Source organism: Carex rostrata, chromosome 12 (assembly GCF_964058835.1).
Source record: "Carex rostrata chromosome 12, lpCarRost1.2, whole genome shotgun sequence".
Taxonomy (NCBI): Eukaryota; Viridiplantae; Streptophyta; class Magnoliopsida; order Poales; family Cyperaceae; genus Carex; species Carex rostrata.
In genome coordinates this window covers 1935312-1953532 of record NC_135929.1, presented here as the reverse complement: position 1 = coordinate 1953532, position 18221 = coordinate 1935312, and the positions used below count along the sequence as shown (strand labels likewise).

At 36.0% G+C, this 18221-nt stretch overlaps 2 protein-coding genes across 3 annotated transcripts; one reads left to right on the top strand and one right to left on the bottom strand.

Moving 5' to 3' along the window:
* Window positions 1-294: 294 nt before the first annotated feature.
* ELF3 (hydroxyproline-rich glycoprotein family protein) lies at window positions 295-4733 on the top strand. Of its 2 annotated transcripts, XM_078311778.1 has the most exons (5): window positions 295-608; window positions 704-1112; window positions 2080-2948; window positions 3303-3354; window positions 3440-4733. In XM_078311778.1, the coding sequence occupies exons 2-5, from the start codon at window positions 891-893 to the stop codon at window positions 4493-4495; spliced, it is 2199 nt and encodes a 732-aa protein (XP_078167904.1). In that variant the 5' UTR covers window positions 295-608; window positions 704-890; the 3' UTR covers window positions 4496-4733. The 2 variants fall into 2 exon arrangements, with proteins under 2 accessions (XP_078167904.1, XP_078167905.1); XM_078311779.1 differs by lacking the exons at window positions 295-608; window positions 704-1112 and adding an exon at window positions 1317-1456.
* Window positions 4734-10750: 6017 nt separating this feature from the next.
* On the bottom strand, window positions 10751-12094 carry LOC144563419 (uncharacterized). Its single transcript, XM_078312892.1, has 2 exons — window positions 11511-12094; window positions 10751-11067 (listed from the first exon to the last, which is right to left on the bottom strand). The coding sequence occupies exons 1-2, from the start codon at window positions 12063-12065 to the stop codon at window positions 10774-10776; spliced, it is 849 nt and encodes a 282-aa protein (XP_078169018.1). The 5' UTR covers window positions 12066-12094; the 3' UTR covers window positions 10751-10773.
* Between the last annotated feature and the right edge of the window lie 6127 nt (window positions 12095-18221).

Here is an 18221-nt window from a genome sequence, read left to right as displayed (position 1 = left end):
AGTGAAATTTTCGTTTATATATAATAATAATTTTTTGAATACTCATTAAAATGAGAAATATTTTAGATTTAATAGAAGCATGAAGTTAAATGAATATAATAGCATAATTCAAGTTTAGTTATTTCTTTGTAATTTGGTGTGTGAATTAAATGATAGACTACCCGTATCAACAATAATTTCTCAAAGAGGATCCAAATGCAATGGACCCACAACAGCACTTTTTGCCTTTTTTTTCTTCTCAAGAACAGATCAAATAAACATGGTTCATTTCACTGACCAAAGCTAGAACTTGGAAGCAACCAAATCCTGTTCTTCCGCAGGAGAACATCCTTCTCTAAACTCTTCACAGATATACATTAAATATTTGACTCCGGGTTCAAGGAAATGTTTGAAATCGCTGTTCCCTGTGGATTAGGATCTGGAGCCTCAAGAGAGAGGGGAAGAGAGAGAGAGAAAGCGGGGCTCTCTGTTGGTTCTCTCCTCACCGAATCTATCTTTCTCCGCCTTCTCACTGGCTCTTTCTCTGTACTGATTCTTCAGATATTTGCTTCTTTTTTCTCTATCGATTCCATCACAATTCAGAGAACGGATCAATCAGACTTCCATAGGTTTTTACCTTTTTCCTACACCTTTTCTTGTCTCTGAATTTTATCTCATCACCTCCTGCTTTTGACTAAAAATCGAGTGTTGCAAATTGGCACAGGTCAAATATCTACCGAGTTTGGTGTTTTACGTTCAGTATTTATTATCGATTTGTTCATATTCGGTGTAACCAACTAGGGTTTCATCGCTTTGGGCCTTAGTGGTCGAATCCCCATACCAAACCGCTGGAATTTTGAATACTACGATATCGTTTTGTGCCGAGGGAGTTCTGAAATAGGCGGTGCGGGATGAGAGGTAAAGAGGAAGAGAGTAAGGCCATGGGGCCAATGTTTCCAAGACTACATGTCAATGATGCCAATAAAGGGGGCCCGCGGGCCCCACCTCGCAACAAAATGGCGCTATATGAACAGCTCAGTGTGCCCTCTCAGAGGTTTAATTCAAGCACTTCGTCTTCAACTCGGCCTCAGCAGAAAGGAGGCAATTTAGACCCTTCCAATTCTTCGAGCCAGGTGCGTGCTGTGGAGAAAATTGTATTATTTTTTTGAGTGCTGAATTTGATTTTACACGCTTATTAGGCTACCGTGGTAGAATTTTCAAGTTTTGATTGATGCTGAAGTCTTCATCTCACCCTGGTTTGGTTTGCTTATTTAGTTCTCCCAAAAATGCATGCTTTCTCTCAAGATTAACGGAAGATTTTCCTTTTTGGGAGACAGGTGCATGGACGGTATTTGTTTTATTTTTGAGTGTTTTGCTGACGGCTCTAACATAGCTTCGTGGTGGTTAGATTTGAGATATGCCATAATTGGATCCTTTGTGGGGTAAATAGAAAAACAAAACCACAGATTCAATGATGGTAAGTATTTTGCAAATTTTATGTAAATAGCTAGTCAAAGAAAAGTAAGCGTTCCACGGCAGCTTTTACTATTTTGCTTAGTAGCTATGTATCAATTATTTGTAAGAATTAAGTATTTGAGGTGGGTAAGAATGACAAGAACTGGAATAGAATAGGAAGGAAATGGTTGCAATGTTGAAATTTTTGTGTTTAATCTTCTAATTAGGTTATCTCCTGGTCCCTTCCAATTCGTATGAACTGGAGCCTCTTTCATTTCTAACGTTAATTGTATTTATTCAGATGTCAACTTTTTCTTAAATATGGAAACATGCTAAAACATAAAAATAATTAGAAATATTCTGAAGTTAGCATCGCTGGCATGGCTGTGCATCTTGTTAATAGAAGAATATGAAGCATCTCACCTTTGTTGTTTGCTGACAATCATGAAAAACTGAACGATTCCAAATTTTTCTTCCAGGAAGGGTGGTTCCACATGTTTAGTTTTATGGAGCTATACCTAATATGCCTTTTCTTTGATATTAGCACCATGTCAGAATTTTTGTTTTGTTTCTGTTTTCCATGTCTTTTGTAGTAGTCAGCAATCTTTTTATAGGAATGTTTAATCTTGGTTATTGGTAAAGCAGGGAGGTGGTAATAAAGAAAGGCCCTTTTTCTCTTCCTTCAATGTTCCTATGCACACAGCTGCTCATTCCTCTGACAAAGTCAACCTTCAGTCAACTGATGCACCACACCCATCCCCAGCTGGAACGGATGCAGAGAGAAGACCAATAAAACTTGTCAGAAGAGAAGTGCTTTCCTCTATGCACACAGCTGCTCATTCCTCTGACAAAGTCAACCTTCAGTCAACTGATGCACCACACCCATCCCCAGCTGGAACGGATGCAGAGAGAAGACCAATAAAACTTGTCAGAAGAGAAGTGCTTTCCTCTATGCACACAGCTGCTCATTCCTCTGACAAAGTCAACCTTCAGTCAACTGATGCACCACACCCATCCCCAGCTGGAACGGATGCAGAGAGAAGACCAATAAAACTTGTCAGAAGAGAAGTGCTTTCCTCAAGTAAACATAGCATTGCCCCCGATTCAAGCTCCACCCGGGCAAATGAAGCTTCTAGAAGGGATTCATGTAGCAAAAAACCAGTAGAAGATGATGATTTTATGGTGCCTACTATTTTCAAGCAAAAACAAACCACAGAAAAGGTATTACTGGGTCAGGAATCTGGGGACAAGTCTGCAAAAAAGTTCATGACCTTGCCTAAGTTTTCTTCTGAGAATAGTAATATAAATACTAAGATTTTGGAGAAAGGTGAGGGTTGTTTGAATTCAGAGAGAGAGAAGGGGGAGGGAAAGGAGCGGAGAGACAGAGAGGAACTGGAGGCATTGCATGACGGATTTATGGAGGAGACGATGCTGGGGATAAGTATCTCCCCAGATGATGTGGTCAGTGCTATTGGTCACAAAACTTTTTGGAAAGCCAGGCGCCTTATTGTCAAGTAAGTGGCCTTGCTAAGTCAATTTACTTCTCCTTGACTCTCGTCCTTTCAATGGTCATATGATCTTTTTTTATTTGTATATCTGTGGTTGGCTACTTCTCCAATGGTCAATTCTTCATTTTTCCAAAATCTCAATTGAGCCCCATTTCATGAAAAAAAAAAGGGAAAAGAAAAAAAAGAACTGAGAGCCAATATGGTTTTCTTTGGTCAGTTATCTGGTATATTTCAGTTATATGATATGCCCCATTTAGTCGGGCCTCATGATCCTTGAAGTCTTCTTTGTCAATTGTCATTAATATTTGTCGTATTCAATTCTTGGTATATGCAACTGATATTTGTAATAAATATGTACAGCCAGCAGCGGGTTTTTGCAGTGCAATTATTTGAGCTGCACAGATTGATTAAAGTGAGTTTTTTCATCATTTTATCAAAGAAAGTAAGAAATAGTTTTAAATCTGTACCACTATATTAACCCTTTTAATTTAAATCAGGTTCAGCAGTTGATCGCAGCATCACCCCATGTCCTTCTACAGAGTGATTCACTACTCGGGAAGAAGCTACCTGCACCCATTAAACCTGTTCCGGCCATTGGATCAAACTTGATTGCACGGTCACAGGGAAGCAAATACACAGATGAGTCACAGATGATCAAGAACATACCTGAGTATTCTTCGGAGACTGTAGTTGTTGCTCTAGAAAACAACACCAGCAACCAAGAGCCTGTCCCTTCTCATGAGGAGGCACCCGACCACAATCAGGTCCGATCCACTGCTGCTGTCAATCCTGTGGCGTTTCCTATGGCTCCTCCTGAAAACAAACCAAGCAACTCCAGTTGCCTTCCACCCGCTCCCAACCAATGGCTTGTTCCAGTAATGTCCCCCTCAGAAGGACTGGTATACAAACCCTACTCGGGGCCCTACGCCGGGCACTACCCTCCAGCTGGTAGCTTCATTTCACCCTTTTTTCCTGGTTGTGCAACTCCAGTACCTATTCCCACTGCAACTGGCGATTTCTTTAATTCAGGTTATGGTGTACCGATGCCCATGCCAGTTCCAGTACCATCTCACCCACCTCAGAACATGGCTGCGGTTGGCCTTCCAAATTACTTCCCACCGTTTGGCATGCAAGTCATGAACCAAAACCCGGGTATGATCCCTACTCCAGTCATGTCAACCTCAGCTGTCGAGCAGGTGAGCCACATAGTTGCATCAAAGAACAATGGGCCGGTATATGTTGAGCAACAATCACGCAGCTCATGCAACATGGCTGAGTTGAAAAGTGATGCATTTTCGGGTTGCATGTGGGTCCGTGCATCTAAAGATAGTGACTTACAAGGGAGTACAGCAAGTAGTCCTTTTGATAGAGGGGATGCTTTACCCCTCTTTCAAATGAGGTCTGCCTCAACAGATGCCTTCTTGCCAAAACCGTCGCCAAGTGGTGGTGCTACAACACGTGTCATCAAGGTGGTCCCACACAACCCGCAGCTGGCCACACAGTCGGCTGCAAGGATCTTTCAGTCGATACAGAAAGAGAGGAAACAGAATTGACACATGAGTTTGATTGAGGTAAGGCAGCTTCAGTAATTTATATATAGCAATGGGACTAGCTGAGGAGTTAATGTTAGGTGCAGTAGTACCTATTTTTGTTTTTTGTTTTCTTTTTGAGGATTAATTTAGCTTTTTTAATGTAATGTCTTTTGGTCTGTCCAAATGTAAATATAGTATATAGTTTCACTGGTATGTAATCTTTTGTGGGTTAACGAATTTGATGAAAGTTTATCCTGAACCTGTTTTGACTGAGGTAAAGATTGAGGAGAGGTTAGATGGTTATCTGAGAACATTAAGGCTTCTCTCTAGAGAAGGTAATTCTAGGAGTTTATTGTTGCTTCGCTCTGTAAATTTGAACTTGGAAGTAATAAGGATTATTATAGAAATGTTGCTAGTAAGGTTATTATATAAACAAAGATATAAAGCTTGTAATTTGTCCTGATTTATGTTCTGAAACCTTTTGAGGTTGGGTTTCTTTTGGATTTATATGATTTACACCGATACACCAACTATTGCGGAATGAAGACGAGTTTATAAGCTCATCAAAAGCTCTATAGAACGCTCTTTTATTCTAAATATAAATATAGCACAAAGTTTTAAGCATGCGTTAAGCTGATAATTTCAAAATAGTTTTATTTATTTATTTATCTTATAACATGTTTTAGCTGTTTTTTAGAACTTTGAAACAAAAAAATATCCAATTTTCTTTCTTCGTATCCTAGGCAACATCAAATTCTGAACTAACGTCTTTGTATGGCAATGTTCCTGACCATTTATGTTTGACAGGAATAAAGAACACCAAATGGAGACAGTACAACTGTCAGCGAAGTGTAGACGAAACCACATGCTTTAAGATTTTAAACATATATATGAGGAGGGTTCAAATGCACCCAAATTTTTGTGCACCTAAATTTACTCTATCTTTCAAATCGTTTTTCTCTGTTTTCAAAGTCCGAATAGTCAATCCGAACCGTTAGATGCGATCTATATATTAAGATGTGCTTGGAGACCAAATTTTATATTTTTTGGAATTTTTTTACTATTTATTAAGCCACTTTGAAAATCGCTGATCCAATGGTCCAGAAAATGTAAAATCAGTGATTTTCAAAGTGGCTTAATAAATAGTAAAAAAATTCCAAAAAATGTAAAATTTGGTCTCCAAGCACATCTTAATATATAGATCGCATCTAACGGTTCGGATTGACTATTCGGACTTTGAAAACAGAGAAAAACGATTTGAAAGATAGGGTGAATTTAGGTGCACAAAAATTTGGGTGCATTTGAACCCTCCTCATATATATGTATATATGAGATGGGCTACGGTGAGTTGCGAAGTAAAACGACTATTTTACTTCACGCTCATATTTTGCGATTTTAAAGCTCAAAACGTCGATCCGAACCGTTCATCTTCTTCTCCATATTGAAATGTACTTGGAGACCAAATTTTACATTTTTTGGAATTTGTTTACTATTTATTAAGAAATTTTGAAAGTCGCTGATCTGATGGTCCAGAAAATTTTACTGTTTTTCACTGTTCATAGCAAAACAGCAATTTTCAAAAATGCTTAATAAATAGTAAACAAATTCCAAAAAATATAAAATTTGGTCTCCAAGCACATTTTAATATGGATTAAACATCTAACGGTTCGGATCGGTCGTTTGGACTTTCAAAATAAAAATACGGCGTGAAGTAGAAATGTGTTTTACTTTGCAACTCACCGTAGCCCATCTCTCTCTCTCTATATATATATATAGGTAGGCTAATAAACAATTGATTGTTCCTAGCCTCCCGTGCAACCAAGTCATTTTTCGATTTTTAAAGTCCAAATGATCGATCCAAACCGTTAGATGTGATCTCCATATTAAAATGTGCTAGGAGACCAAATTTTACATTTTTTGGAATTTTTTTACTATTTATTAAGCCACTTTGAAAATCGCTGATCCAACGGTGGCTTAACCAAATAGTAAAATCAGAAGCTACCGTTGGATCAGCGATTTTCAAAGTGGCTTAATAAATAGTAAAAAAAATCCAAAATATGTAAAATTTGGTCTCCTAGCACCTTTTAATATGGAGATCACATCTAACGGTTTGGATCGATCATTTGGATTTTAGAAATTCAAAAACGACTTGGTTGCACAGGAGGCTAGGAACAATCGATTGTTTATTAGCCTACCTCTATATATATATATATATATATATATATATATATATATATATATATAGAGAGAGAGAGAGAGAGAGAGAGAGAGAGAGAGATGGGCTATGGTGCATTGCAATGCATAGGCCATGGTGTGCATTGGACCATAAATCACCGATTCAAAGTCCAAATGACCGATCCAAACCGTTCATCTTGTTCTCCATATTAATATGTGCTTGGAGACCAAATTTTATATTTTTTGGAAGTTTTTTACTATTTATTAAGCCACTTTGAAAATCGCTGATCCAACGGTGACTGTTTGGAACAGTAAAATCAGAAGTCACCGTTGGATCAGCGATTTTCAAAGTGGCTTAATAAATAGTAAAAAACTTCCAAAAAATATAAAATTTGGTCTCCAAGCACATATTAATATGGAGAACAAGATGAACGGTTTGGATCGGTCATTTGGACTTTGAATCGGTGATTTATGGTCCAATGCACACTATGGCCTATGCATTGCAATGCACCATAGCCCATCTCTCTCTCTCTCTATATATATATATATATATAAGTGAATTTTTATTTTAAAATCCGCATATATAAATCTGCATGAAAATCCACATATGCGTCCACATACCGCATATGCGGTATACAGTAGCCTTCCGCATGCATGAGCAAAACCGCATTTTAAAACACTGATTCTGAGTATTGCTTTCTATTATTTACAAAAAGGAGGATAAACAGTAAAACTTTTTCAATTCATTGTTTTTTAGGAATAAAGATAGATCAAGAGATCTAATTTGAAATATCCCACAAGCCTAAACATAAAATAATGTTCCAGTCGTTAAATTGATTCTCGATTTTCTTAATTTATATTTATAAATTATCTTATTTTCTTTATAATACATCTAATTTACTAAAATATTATTTCAATAACCAGAGTCTGATTAATTTAACCAGAGGGCAGGCCAGAAATTTGGTGTTCTGACCTTTGAATTGGTTCTGTTATCTAACACATTGTCTTTTTCATAACGAGGAAAATCACAAAGTTTCTATAAAATTGAGATATCTGAATTAACTCGAATGAGATTTGAAAAATTATGATGGATACTGCTATCTAAAAACTCCAATGACACGATCAAAATCCAGAAATTGGTGTAGCAATGAGACATATTTTCAGTGGGAAATTGGGAAGAGATTGGCTAATATCAAAATGTTTGTTCCTAGACCGTGGAACAAATGCTTTGGGTTTTACATTTTCAAAGTTTAAACAGTCGATTCAAACCGTTCAACATTCAATCTATAATAAAATGTACTTGGAGACTAGGGGTGTTCATCGGTTCGGTTCCATGCAATCCAAACTTTTATTTCGGTTTTAAAAATAGAACTTAACCGAACCGTTTTAGTGGATCAACCGAACCGAACCGATCCAAACTTTTAGTTTGGTTTGTTCGGTTCAAACCGAACTTTTTTTCAATGTTTTATAATCATAAAAATGTTCAATTGCATACACTGACAAAGTGACAATTACAAAACTTTATTTCGGTGCAACACATTTTACATGTTTATGGTGTACAAACATAGAATACAAGTATAATGTATACCAATTATTATTTTAAAATAGTCTCCAAATAATATTACAATGCCAAATTGCCAAAAGAGCTAAAAAAAAAAACAATTCTAAAACTAGCTACATGACATCATCAGCATCTGTTGTGGCATAGAAAAAACTATCTACTTGCCTTCTCTCGACTGTTCCATCATCGATCCTTTGTATATCATAACAAAAGCATCAGATAAAAAATTAAACAGTAACCAACATAAACTACCATGTACAACAAAGTATTGTCATAGCTTCATATGCTTGTAAAATAAACTTTAAATTTTGTCCCAAATGAAGGTAAACTCAACAGATAAATTCTCACAGATAAACTCATATGCTTGACCAGCAGCCGCATGCACCAGCGCGACTTCGCCAGAGAGAGAGAGGACGGGTTGTGTACTGTTGTCGGCTATGTCTAGATTAGGTTATGGAGATACAACATACGAGTCGCTAAGTTTATTTGGTGGCTTGGTGCGCCGAACCCCTCTCTAAGTTACAAACTTACACAGGAACATGATCACATGAATCAAGTTACGCTAATAAGAAAAAAAAAGTTCGGTTCGGTTCTTGGGATTTTTAAAACCGAACCGAACCAAACTTATTGAAAAATCAACCGAACCGATCCTTTAAACCGAAAAAACCGAACTGTTTAATCTGAACTAATTCGGTTAGGTTTGGTTCAAAACCGATTAAACCGGATCCAATGAACACCTCTATTGGAGACCAAATTTAATATTTTTTGAATTTTTTTACTATTTATTAAATCATTTATAAAATCATTGTTTTCAATGATTCAGAAATTTTTCACTGTTTATTAAAATCAGTGATTTAAAAACTGGCTTAATAATAAGTAAAAGAATTTCAAAAAATGTAAAATCTACATCTAACTGTTTTGATTGACTGCTTGAACTTTGAAAATTGAAAAACCAATTGGTTGTACCACTCTTGAACAAAAGTTTTGATATTAGCCAACCTCTATGTGTGTGTGTGTATAATAGCAATAAATTGCGAGAGGTTAATTATATTTCATGAAAGACACTACAAATAGGGAGAAACAGCATTTCATGAAGCAAGTGACGCCTTCTTCTCCAAGGTGGTTTAGCGTGAATCCTTTTGAAATCTTTAATTTCTGAATCTTTGGTTGCATATTGGGGCTTGGGATGCAAAAATGCAAGCAAGTGAAGTGAGTGTACGTAGAAAAATGAAGTGCCATTTCAGACACCGGGAAAAACAGAGAATGAGCTAATGCTAGTGGCCTTGTTTGGGTTGCTCCTTAACTGTGCTTCTGAACTGGCGGAATAAGTCCTTTATTCCGCAGTTAAGCTGCCAAACAAGAATAACATCCGATGGAATAAGATGGAGTAAAGAAATGTTTACGCTGGCGTAAATTAATCCACCTATGGTTGCTCTTTTACTTATTCTGCGTTTTTTCTTAACTCTATCACTCGCGCTCTCCTCGCTCCCCTGCTTTTGCACTCGCACTCTCCATTGATCCATCCAGTGCCCCAGCGAGGAATTGTGAGACTAGGCAAGGCGAACAAGGATCGCTGATCACAGCGCTCCCTTTCAACCACAGCCTTGACGATCGCATATGAAGCCTATAGTAATGTGAAACTTAATGCCACCAGTATCATGTTTAGATTGTGCCTAATTCAGGCTTAACTGGGTCAAATTGGAACCTAATTCCAAAATTGATAATTTATTAAGGTTTATTTGGGTTGAACGGGGCCCTAATTGGATATTTTTCTTTTAAACAATTGAAAAGTTTGGACAAATGTGTATTTTCTTATATTGATTGTTTCTGATAGAATTAGCTCCTACATACACTTTCATCTCAGTATGTATTATTATGTGTAAATATTATGCACTTTTAAAAAATAGAAAAACTTCAAACAAGGTATCATAAGACTGAGAATTCACTAGCTCACATCTGTTGGTCCAGCTAGAATCCATTCCAAAAGATGTAAAAAAGGCTTTCAAACAGAGCAATCGATAAATACCCTTTTAGAACGTAGTACTGAATCGCAGGCTTTAATTCTGCATTGTTGATTTATTACAAGAAAGAATTATCATTTGGGTTTTCTGTTGCAAGTATCTGCCTGCGGGCCTTATTACTAAAAGAAACAAGAAAGAACTATCTTCCTTGCATTTACTTCAACAAGGAAGAACTATTCTTGTATCAGCATGTGACAATCTACCATGAATTGAAAGTTGAAAGTTGTCGTAACAAGGAAAAAGTATCATAAAGCTTGGGGTAACAAGATCATAAAACTGAATCTTCTTACAAAAAAGGATTTAACAAGAAAACACCCAACTAGCAGCATGATACATAATGCATCTTTATTTCACGCCTTATGAATTAGAGCTTTCCTTGGCAAACTGTACCGAACTAAATCCAAACCTAAAAACTCAAGTTCACTAATCCAAATTTCACCCCAAAACTACAAGAACATAACTCTATGCAGAGAATTAGATCCTAAACCTTTTGCACTATGATTCACATACTAATGTCTAATAACGAAAACAAGCTAAAGTCGTCAGCAGGAGCGAGCCTCAGAGGGCAACCCAGTCTTTTGGATGCACATGGCAGCAATCTCATAGGAGATAAATGCATCTCTAGCCGCATACTTGATCAGCTCCAATTCCTGTTCCTCATGAATATTATAATTGTCAGAGCTCCAGTCGGCCTCGACTACCCTGGCTGGCTTCTTCTCCAGTCGAATACCCTCCAGTGGTATCCTGGCCATCTCCTCCAGTACCAGATCATCTCTCAGGGAATCTTTCCCATAGGCACCAGCTATCAGCAATCTTAGATCCACTGGACATCTAATCTGTAATTTTACATAGATTACTTCATTGTTACTTGTGTCAGCTGAACTGATACAGAGTTAATCATGAATCATCAGAAATGGTTACAGTTAAATTGAGAATATGTTGACATAACACACAAAAGTGCATTATATAATTGAATTGCATGAATATATATAGGTGCGTGTCTTAAACATAGAACAAACTATAACGATGAATTGAAATAGTTACAGGCATAATTTAATAAACCACAGTCTGGATGAATGACTAGCTTAGAAGTACCAATTGGTGCTCAATTGAAGCAGAACTGTTTATTTAGGTGAGTTATATTATATACTAACGCTAATACGCCAATCCAAGTATTTTGGATCAGAATTCAAAGAATAATCTTGATCTTTACAACAGCAGGCAATGAAAGTTTTCATAAAGAATTAAGCAAATTAATATGACAGAATCAAACACATACCCGCAACCCGCACTGATCTTGTAATTTCTTGGCGATATCTTTGATCGGCATTCCGACCACTACCACCTTCTTGTCATCCACAAGATGCTCCAGTGGCTTAATTGAAAAGCTGTTGCCATCGTAGCCGTGATGGCGGTACAAGAGAACGTGGGACCCACCAAGGCAGATACTGATCGCAAGGTATGGGTTTGATGGATGGTTGGGGTGGCCTGTGGGACCCTTGATGTTGATGCTCCAGCTCCTCTTACTATAGGAAACACCCTTGAAAGCGCAGAGGCTCACCACTTGGGGCCCGCCACTTCGGCGAAGGCGGCGTTGCTCCTGGAGCTTCTCAGTGATCCACGTGGCAGCGCGAGACTCATCTGAAGTGGAGGTGACCTCGATGAGGTGGCTTCCCACGTGAAGAATCAAGACTGAATACCACTCGTTAAGATCCACATTGGGGTTGTCTTTCTCAATCGTTACCTCAGTTGGAGACTTCTCCTTCGGCGCGTTGCTCCAGCGTGGCGCAGGTTTCTCCTTTTTCCGATACTTTTTGCCATCTTTTGGTTTCATTTTGAGTCTTGAGTTTCGACTTGAAATGCAAGAAACTGAGGTGAGAGCGACAGATTGATTGAAAGGTGGTGTGATGATGCTCTGCTATATGAGTGGAATTCATGAATTTACTTCCTCCTCCTCGGTACCGTAATAAGGAATCCTTTAGAATTAGTGGATCCGGAACGTCCTTTTAACTTTGCACGAATCTCAAACCACAAATAACACTGCTCCTGTGCTAGCTCGAATCTCAAAGCGTATGACAGTAAATCTCAAACCGTAAAGTGAAGGAAATCTTTTACGCATTGGAGAGGATACTCTTCCGGAATTCATATCACCCAGGTTACCTCACCAAATTATTTTTAAAATTTAAATCCTGTCCGTTCGTTATATATTAGCACGAATCTTAAATGTATTTATATATCAATGGCTTGAGCCGGACTCTAATCGAACAGTCCGGATTAAACCTCAATCGGTGAAGTAATATAGAGGATCCGGATTATTTCTCATTACTGGATAATTCAAGGTTGGACTAATATGTAAAATAATTATGTATTGTATACTATTAATTTTATACTTAATTAAAAATGATCATATGCGGTTTATATTTATTGAACATTAATGTGTTATATAGGGTGTTAATCTTTAATGTGTAGCACTTAAGAGGTAATATTCAATTTTATAATGGGTTGAATTGAATAATTAACAAATTAGACAGCTAAGGGTGTCCTGGGATGCATATTATGATTTGGTCCCTATAATACAAGGCTATTTTGAATTCATCTCTCATGATCCCATTAGATAAGAGTGTGAGAGAACTTTATAGAATGCAGAACAAATGAGGCTCTCTAAAGAGCCTTGCTATTTTGGGAGAACCAAATCGGTGACACTCTCACGTTGTTGGTTCATATGCGCTTCTGTGATTCAGTTTTATATTCAACAGAGATGGTCCTGCAGTGGCCAACAATGATTTTAGTCGGTCCCAATAATTTAAGATTAAAATTAGAATAAATTCTTTGAATTCAGATTGGTAATAATTAGAGATCATAATATTATATATATATTTTTTTATCTAGTTATCAATTAGTTAATAGATTTAAACTCAATTTAACTATTTAAATTCCATTCATTATTTTTTTCCTCATCTAATAAAAATCATGAATCCATCATTCTCCATTTACCATTTACCATTTGCCATTTTTATCTAGTTATCAATCAGGAACGATAATTTTTTGTTTTATAGAAAATAGTAAAAAAAAAGAGAAAAACAGAAAGAGTATCCGTAGAAGATTTACCGATCTAATTAAATTTTCATAGATAAAAGTATCAGTAGAAGATTTACCGATCTAAATAGCATCGATACTAATTTCACCGATTCTATCTTAGTTGTTTTATTATTGAATAATTATATTCATCCCCACACTCCTATCCCTCCTCCATCTCCACAACTACAATTTAGAAATGCTATATTATGGTCCCCACTAATTATTTAAACACTTTTAAAATTAGAAGTTGTACTATGGTTCCCACTAATTATTTATCTATATAAAAAAATATTCATCATGATAAATGTATAAAGGGTGCTTATTCAAGTATTTTTTACATAGATATAAACACTCTAGTGTATAAGTATAAATACTTGTAATACTTGATATTAATTATTTTATATGTCAGTCACTGTCATATGTAAAAAATATTTGCAAGTATAAGTATAAATACTTGCACAATGAGGTATAAATGCATGTGTAATGACGTGCCCAAAAGTATGTCATCATGGATCTCATTTGAAAAAGAAAATTATGTAGAAAACGTCCGTGATTTTAGATTTGCAAAATTCCTCATATATCGTCAGAAATGTGGACGAGATTGAAATGAGATAAAAAAAAAACTCACCTCTAAAAATGTGAATGGTCCTCCATGTGGTTTGAGATTTGTTTGGAGAGACAATTATTTATATAAAAAAATTTTACCTTATTGGTTTAAATACTTTCGTTCTTAGAGATAAATACTTATATACATAAGTATTAATACTTTAGTAAAAAAAGAAAAAACCAGTGCTGAAGTTTTTATGGTCCCCCATGGTAGTTATGGAAGTTAATGGGGGGGGGGGGGGGGGGGGGGGGGGGAGGGGGGTAAATGCGGGAATGGGAGTGCGGGGATAATTATCAGCATCCTTTATTATTACTTTTATTTTCACTGCTATTTTTTTTATGAAATATATAAATTATCTTAAATTTTAAATATATTAGAAGGATGAATGATTAGTAAAATTAGTACTAATTCTAACATTGAGTTTTTTTAATCAGTGAAATCAGTACCGATCTTTTTATCAATAAAAATTTACAAATACACTTTGAATATTTCTCTCTTATTTTTTTATTATTTTCTATACAAAACAAAAATTGTCTGACAGAAACTGTAGTAACATTCTATTACCATCGTTCCTGACAGCAAACATAATCTATAGAGTAGAGTAGAACTAGGGTGTTCTTAAGCTCACCAAAGTGTTTGGTGAGCTTGACTCCAAAATCCGTCAAATCGGTTTCAAATGACGAATCCGAACCGTTGGAACCCGCCTATTCTACGTGAGATGCGTCTACATGTGAAATTTTTAAACTTTCGAATTAGTTTAGTATAAAGTCAAGCGGTCAAAACATGTTCAAAAAATGAATGCACTAAAATTAATTTATTAACCTTCTAATTTTGACCAATTGACTTTATACTAAACTAATTCGAAAGTTAAAAAATTTCACATGTAGATGCATTACACGTAAAATAGACGGGTTCCAACGATTCGGATTCGTCATTTGAAACCGATTTGACGAGTTTTGGAGTCAAGCTCACCAAACACTTTGGTGAGCTTAAGAACACCCTAGTTGTACTCCTATAGAGTACAACCTTCAAAATATTTAAGAAAATTGCTCTCACACAGAAAACATCGTTCAATTTGTTTTGAACTTTAAAAATCCTTTTGTCAGAAAATAATGATGAGGTTTTTTTTTTATCTCAAAAAATAGAAGTATCGAAACCATTTACTCGGTCCAATTGGCATGATCAAATCAATTATTCAATTAAGTGCGGAGTGATCTAATTTCTAAAGAAAATGTTGAACTCTGTTGCATATTAAATATGAATAGATGATATAGTTAGTTTTTTAAATATGTGATATGACGAGATAAATATGTCGTTACTTAATTATGTAACGTGATACAAAAAAAATAGCGTGATGCCACATGCTGAAAATGAAGAAATTATGATCATTTTCTTCTTCTTCTTTTTTATGTAAGATTTGTGTGAGGATATATATGATGGATAATTGAGATCGATATAAATATTTTGCCATCATCACAGTGGATATGAAATTAATTTTCCCGAAACCAATATGTATATTTTTCTTCTCCAAACGATTTTACATAATCAGTTTATTTATGCTGTTTCTTTTATTTTCTTTTATTTTACCTTACCAAATGAGGAAATTCATCTTTGAATTGGATTAACTAGAGTTTGATGGTATTTTACCTTATTATTAAGATATGATAATTGGATTAAATATTCATTCAGTGTTAATAAAACTTAGGACTAGGATCAACACGGATTGGATCCCATTATGATTGTGATTTTATTTATCAGAAATTGTTTGATTTATTTTAATCTTATTAATCCTGCCATTTATTTTAATTAAAAATTCCGGTTGTTATAATAACCAGTGGGCTTAGATGATGTAAAAAACTAATAAAGTTTTACCGATAACATATTTCGTTGTACAATTAAGAGTGTTCATAGATAATTACTCTCCTTGTTGGAGTTTTTTTTTTCTTTTTCTTTTTTTGGAAATCAGATGGAATAATTATCTTTTCAATGAAATGGACATGTGTTTATTGTTTGTCTATGACTATCTATGTGCATAGATATGGATATGGATATCATATCGAATATGATACGAATACGGCAATACAATAATTTAAGATGAGGGAGAAAACCGATAAATATAGATCTCAGATTCAAATATTAGCATAAAAATATAAAAGTTTAGGAAGCGTCTAATTGTCTACAGCCTTTTGTCCACCATTTGTCCACAGCTTTGACTTGCGCGAATACTGTAAAATTACTTCTACATGCTGTATAATTATACAATATATCACATAAAATATATCAGTTAATCATAAAACATCCAGCAACTATTTGAAGTGGTCCCATGATAGTTAGAAAAAGATTGCAATGAGAAAAGAAATATACTTTCAAACTGTACTTTCGGAAATTGCAGTTATAGGAAGTTATTGGCAGTTAGAGTTAGTTATTAGTGGTTATTGGCAGTTAGAGTTAGTTATTAGTGTCTGCACTGGGTTGAATCTTGTATACTGTAAAATTGAATCTTGTATACAGTAAAATTTTCGAATCTTGTATACTGTAAAATTGAATCTTGTATACTGTAAAATTGAATCTTGTATACAGTAAAATTTTCAATTGAATTTTGTATACTGTAAAATTTCTAAATCTAAATCATAAAATAATACCATGTATACTGTAAGATAAAAATGTAAAAAATGCTACATTTCAGCTTAAACTACAACCTGTAAAGAATCATGTATACTGTAAAATTTCAAAATATAAGTCATAAAATAATACCATGTATACTGTAAAATTTCTAAATCTATACATACATCCATCATCTGTTCAACAAAAATCTGTTCACCACACAAAAATCAGTTGATCCATCGGTTCAGCGATGACACGGTTGCTTGATCAAACAATGGCACAACGATGACACGGTTGCCTGATCAAACAATGGACTTGGAGCTGATCGTGATCTCGTCTCATCTCATCATAGTCATCGGATCTAGATCTGGTGGAAGAACTTGATGTGGTAGCGATTGTTTGGAATTTGTGAGTGAGGAGCAGGATTGGAGAGTCACGGAAAGAAGAGGACAGAGAGAGGATTTGAAGGGCACGTCGCGGGGTGGCGGAGCAGGTGAAAGGAGAGGGAGAGCGCATGAGAGGAGGGAGGACATCTCTACTGAAGGAGAGGGAGAGCGTGAGAGGGGATTGGGATTACCATAAATGGCGTAAATGAAAATCAGATAAAGTTACAGTCCGGACCGGAGTCCGTTAAAACAAGTTAAAATGGATAAGGTGATGTGCTGTGGACAAACCGTGGACAGTCTTCTGTGGACAAGAACCTTTTCTCTTCTTGGATAGCATGTACTGATCGAAGAGAAGTTTGTATAATACCATTTGACATGGTTTAAACATTTTTCATGATGAAAGAATTTATTTTCGGTCTAGTAACAAAGGCACATAGCTCATATGTAAGAGTTTATCGGTTTGAAACCCACAAAGTGAGTAAATTATGTATATTAATACATAGAGGTTTGAAATGTGTTGGATGATTCCAACCCATATTTAAAAAAAAATATATTTTTTCAATGGTGACCTTCCGAGGTTAGAGATGCAAACGGATTGGATACGAATTGGATAGTGGTAAAATCATATGTGTATTCATTTTTATTTTTTAAATATGGATACGGATTGGATATTAAACGGATATGAATATGGATCGAATATAAATGGATACAAATACGGACACGAATATTGTCACACCCCGGGACAGGGGGTCGCGCAGTTTCGTTTTAAAATGCGGTTTTGTTCATACAGATATATATATATATATATTGATATATGTTTATGTGGGTGGGCCTGATTCTATTAGTATGCGGGGGGTGGCAGGGGGGCGGCAGCCCCCTGCGAGCGTTGTCTGAGGTTACGAAGCACCGCTCAATAGAGCCCGGAAAATTTGATTTCAAAGAAGTCAAATGGCATAAAAATCCTTTAACCGACGGCCCAGATTAGTCAAATTATCATATGATTTGATTTAAAACAAGTTTGGTTCAAAACCGATTTAATTTGGCTAAGTTATACCCAAAACAGTATTTTTGGGAACCCATTGCGGCCCGCAATAGGGCTGTTGCGGCCCGCAACCCTTCCCAAAATTTCCAGCCTCTGCAAACTGCCTCTGACTCCATTCATTGTGGCCCGCAATAAAGTTATTGCGGCCCGCAATAAAGTTATTGCGGCCCTCAATGACCTGGTTGGAAGTCAGCCTGCGAACTTCCCTCTGTCTGCTCTCATTGCGGCCCGCAATAGGGTTATTGCGGCCCGCAATAAGAGTACTGTTTTTCA

Excerpts from the sequence above, each read along its gene's own strand:
- ELF3 (XM_078311778.1), top strand. The coding sequence starts at position 891 with ATGAGAGGTAAAGAGGAAGAGAGTAAGGCCATGGGGCCAATGTTTCCA. Across the intron at positions 1,113-2,079 it reads CTTCCAATTCTTCGAGCCAG|GGAGGTGGTAATAAAGAAAG; the intron begins GTGCGTGCTGTG and ends TTGGTAAAGCAG. Across the intron at positions 3,355-3,439 it reads AGCTGCACAGATTGATTAAA|GTTCAGCAGTTGATCGCAGC; the intron begins GTGAGTTTTTTC and ends AATTTAAATCAG.
- LOC144563419 (XM_078312892.1), bottom strand. The coding sequence starts at position 12,065 with ATGAAACCAAAAGATGGCAAAAAGTATCGGAAAAAGGAGAAACCTGCG. Across the intron at positions 11,068-11,510 it reads AAGATCAGTGCGGGTTGCGG|ATTAGATGTCCAGTGGATCT; the intron begins GTATGTGTTTGA and ends GTAAAATTACAG.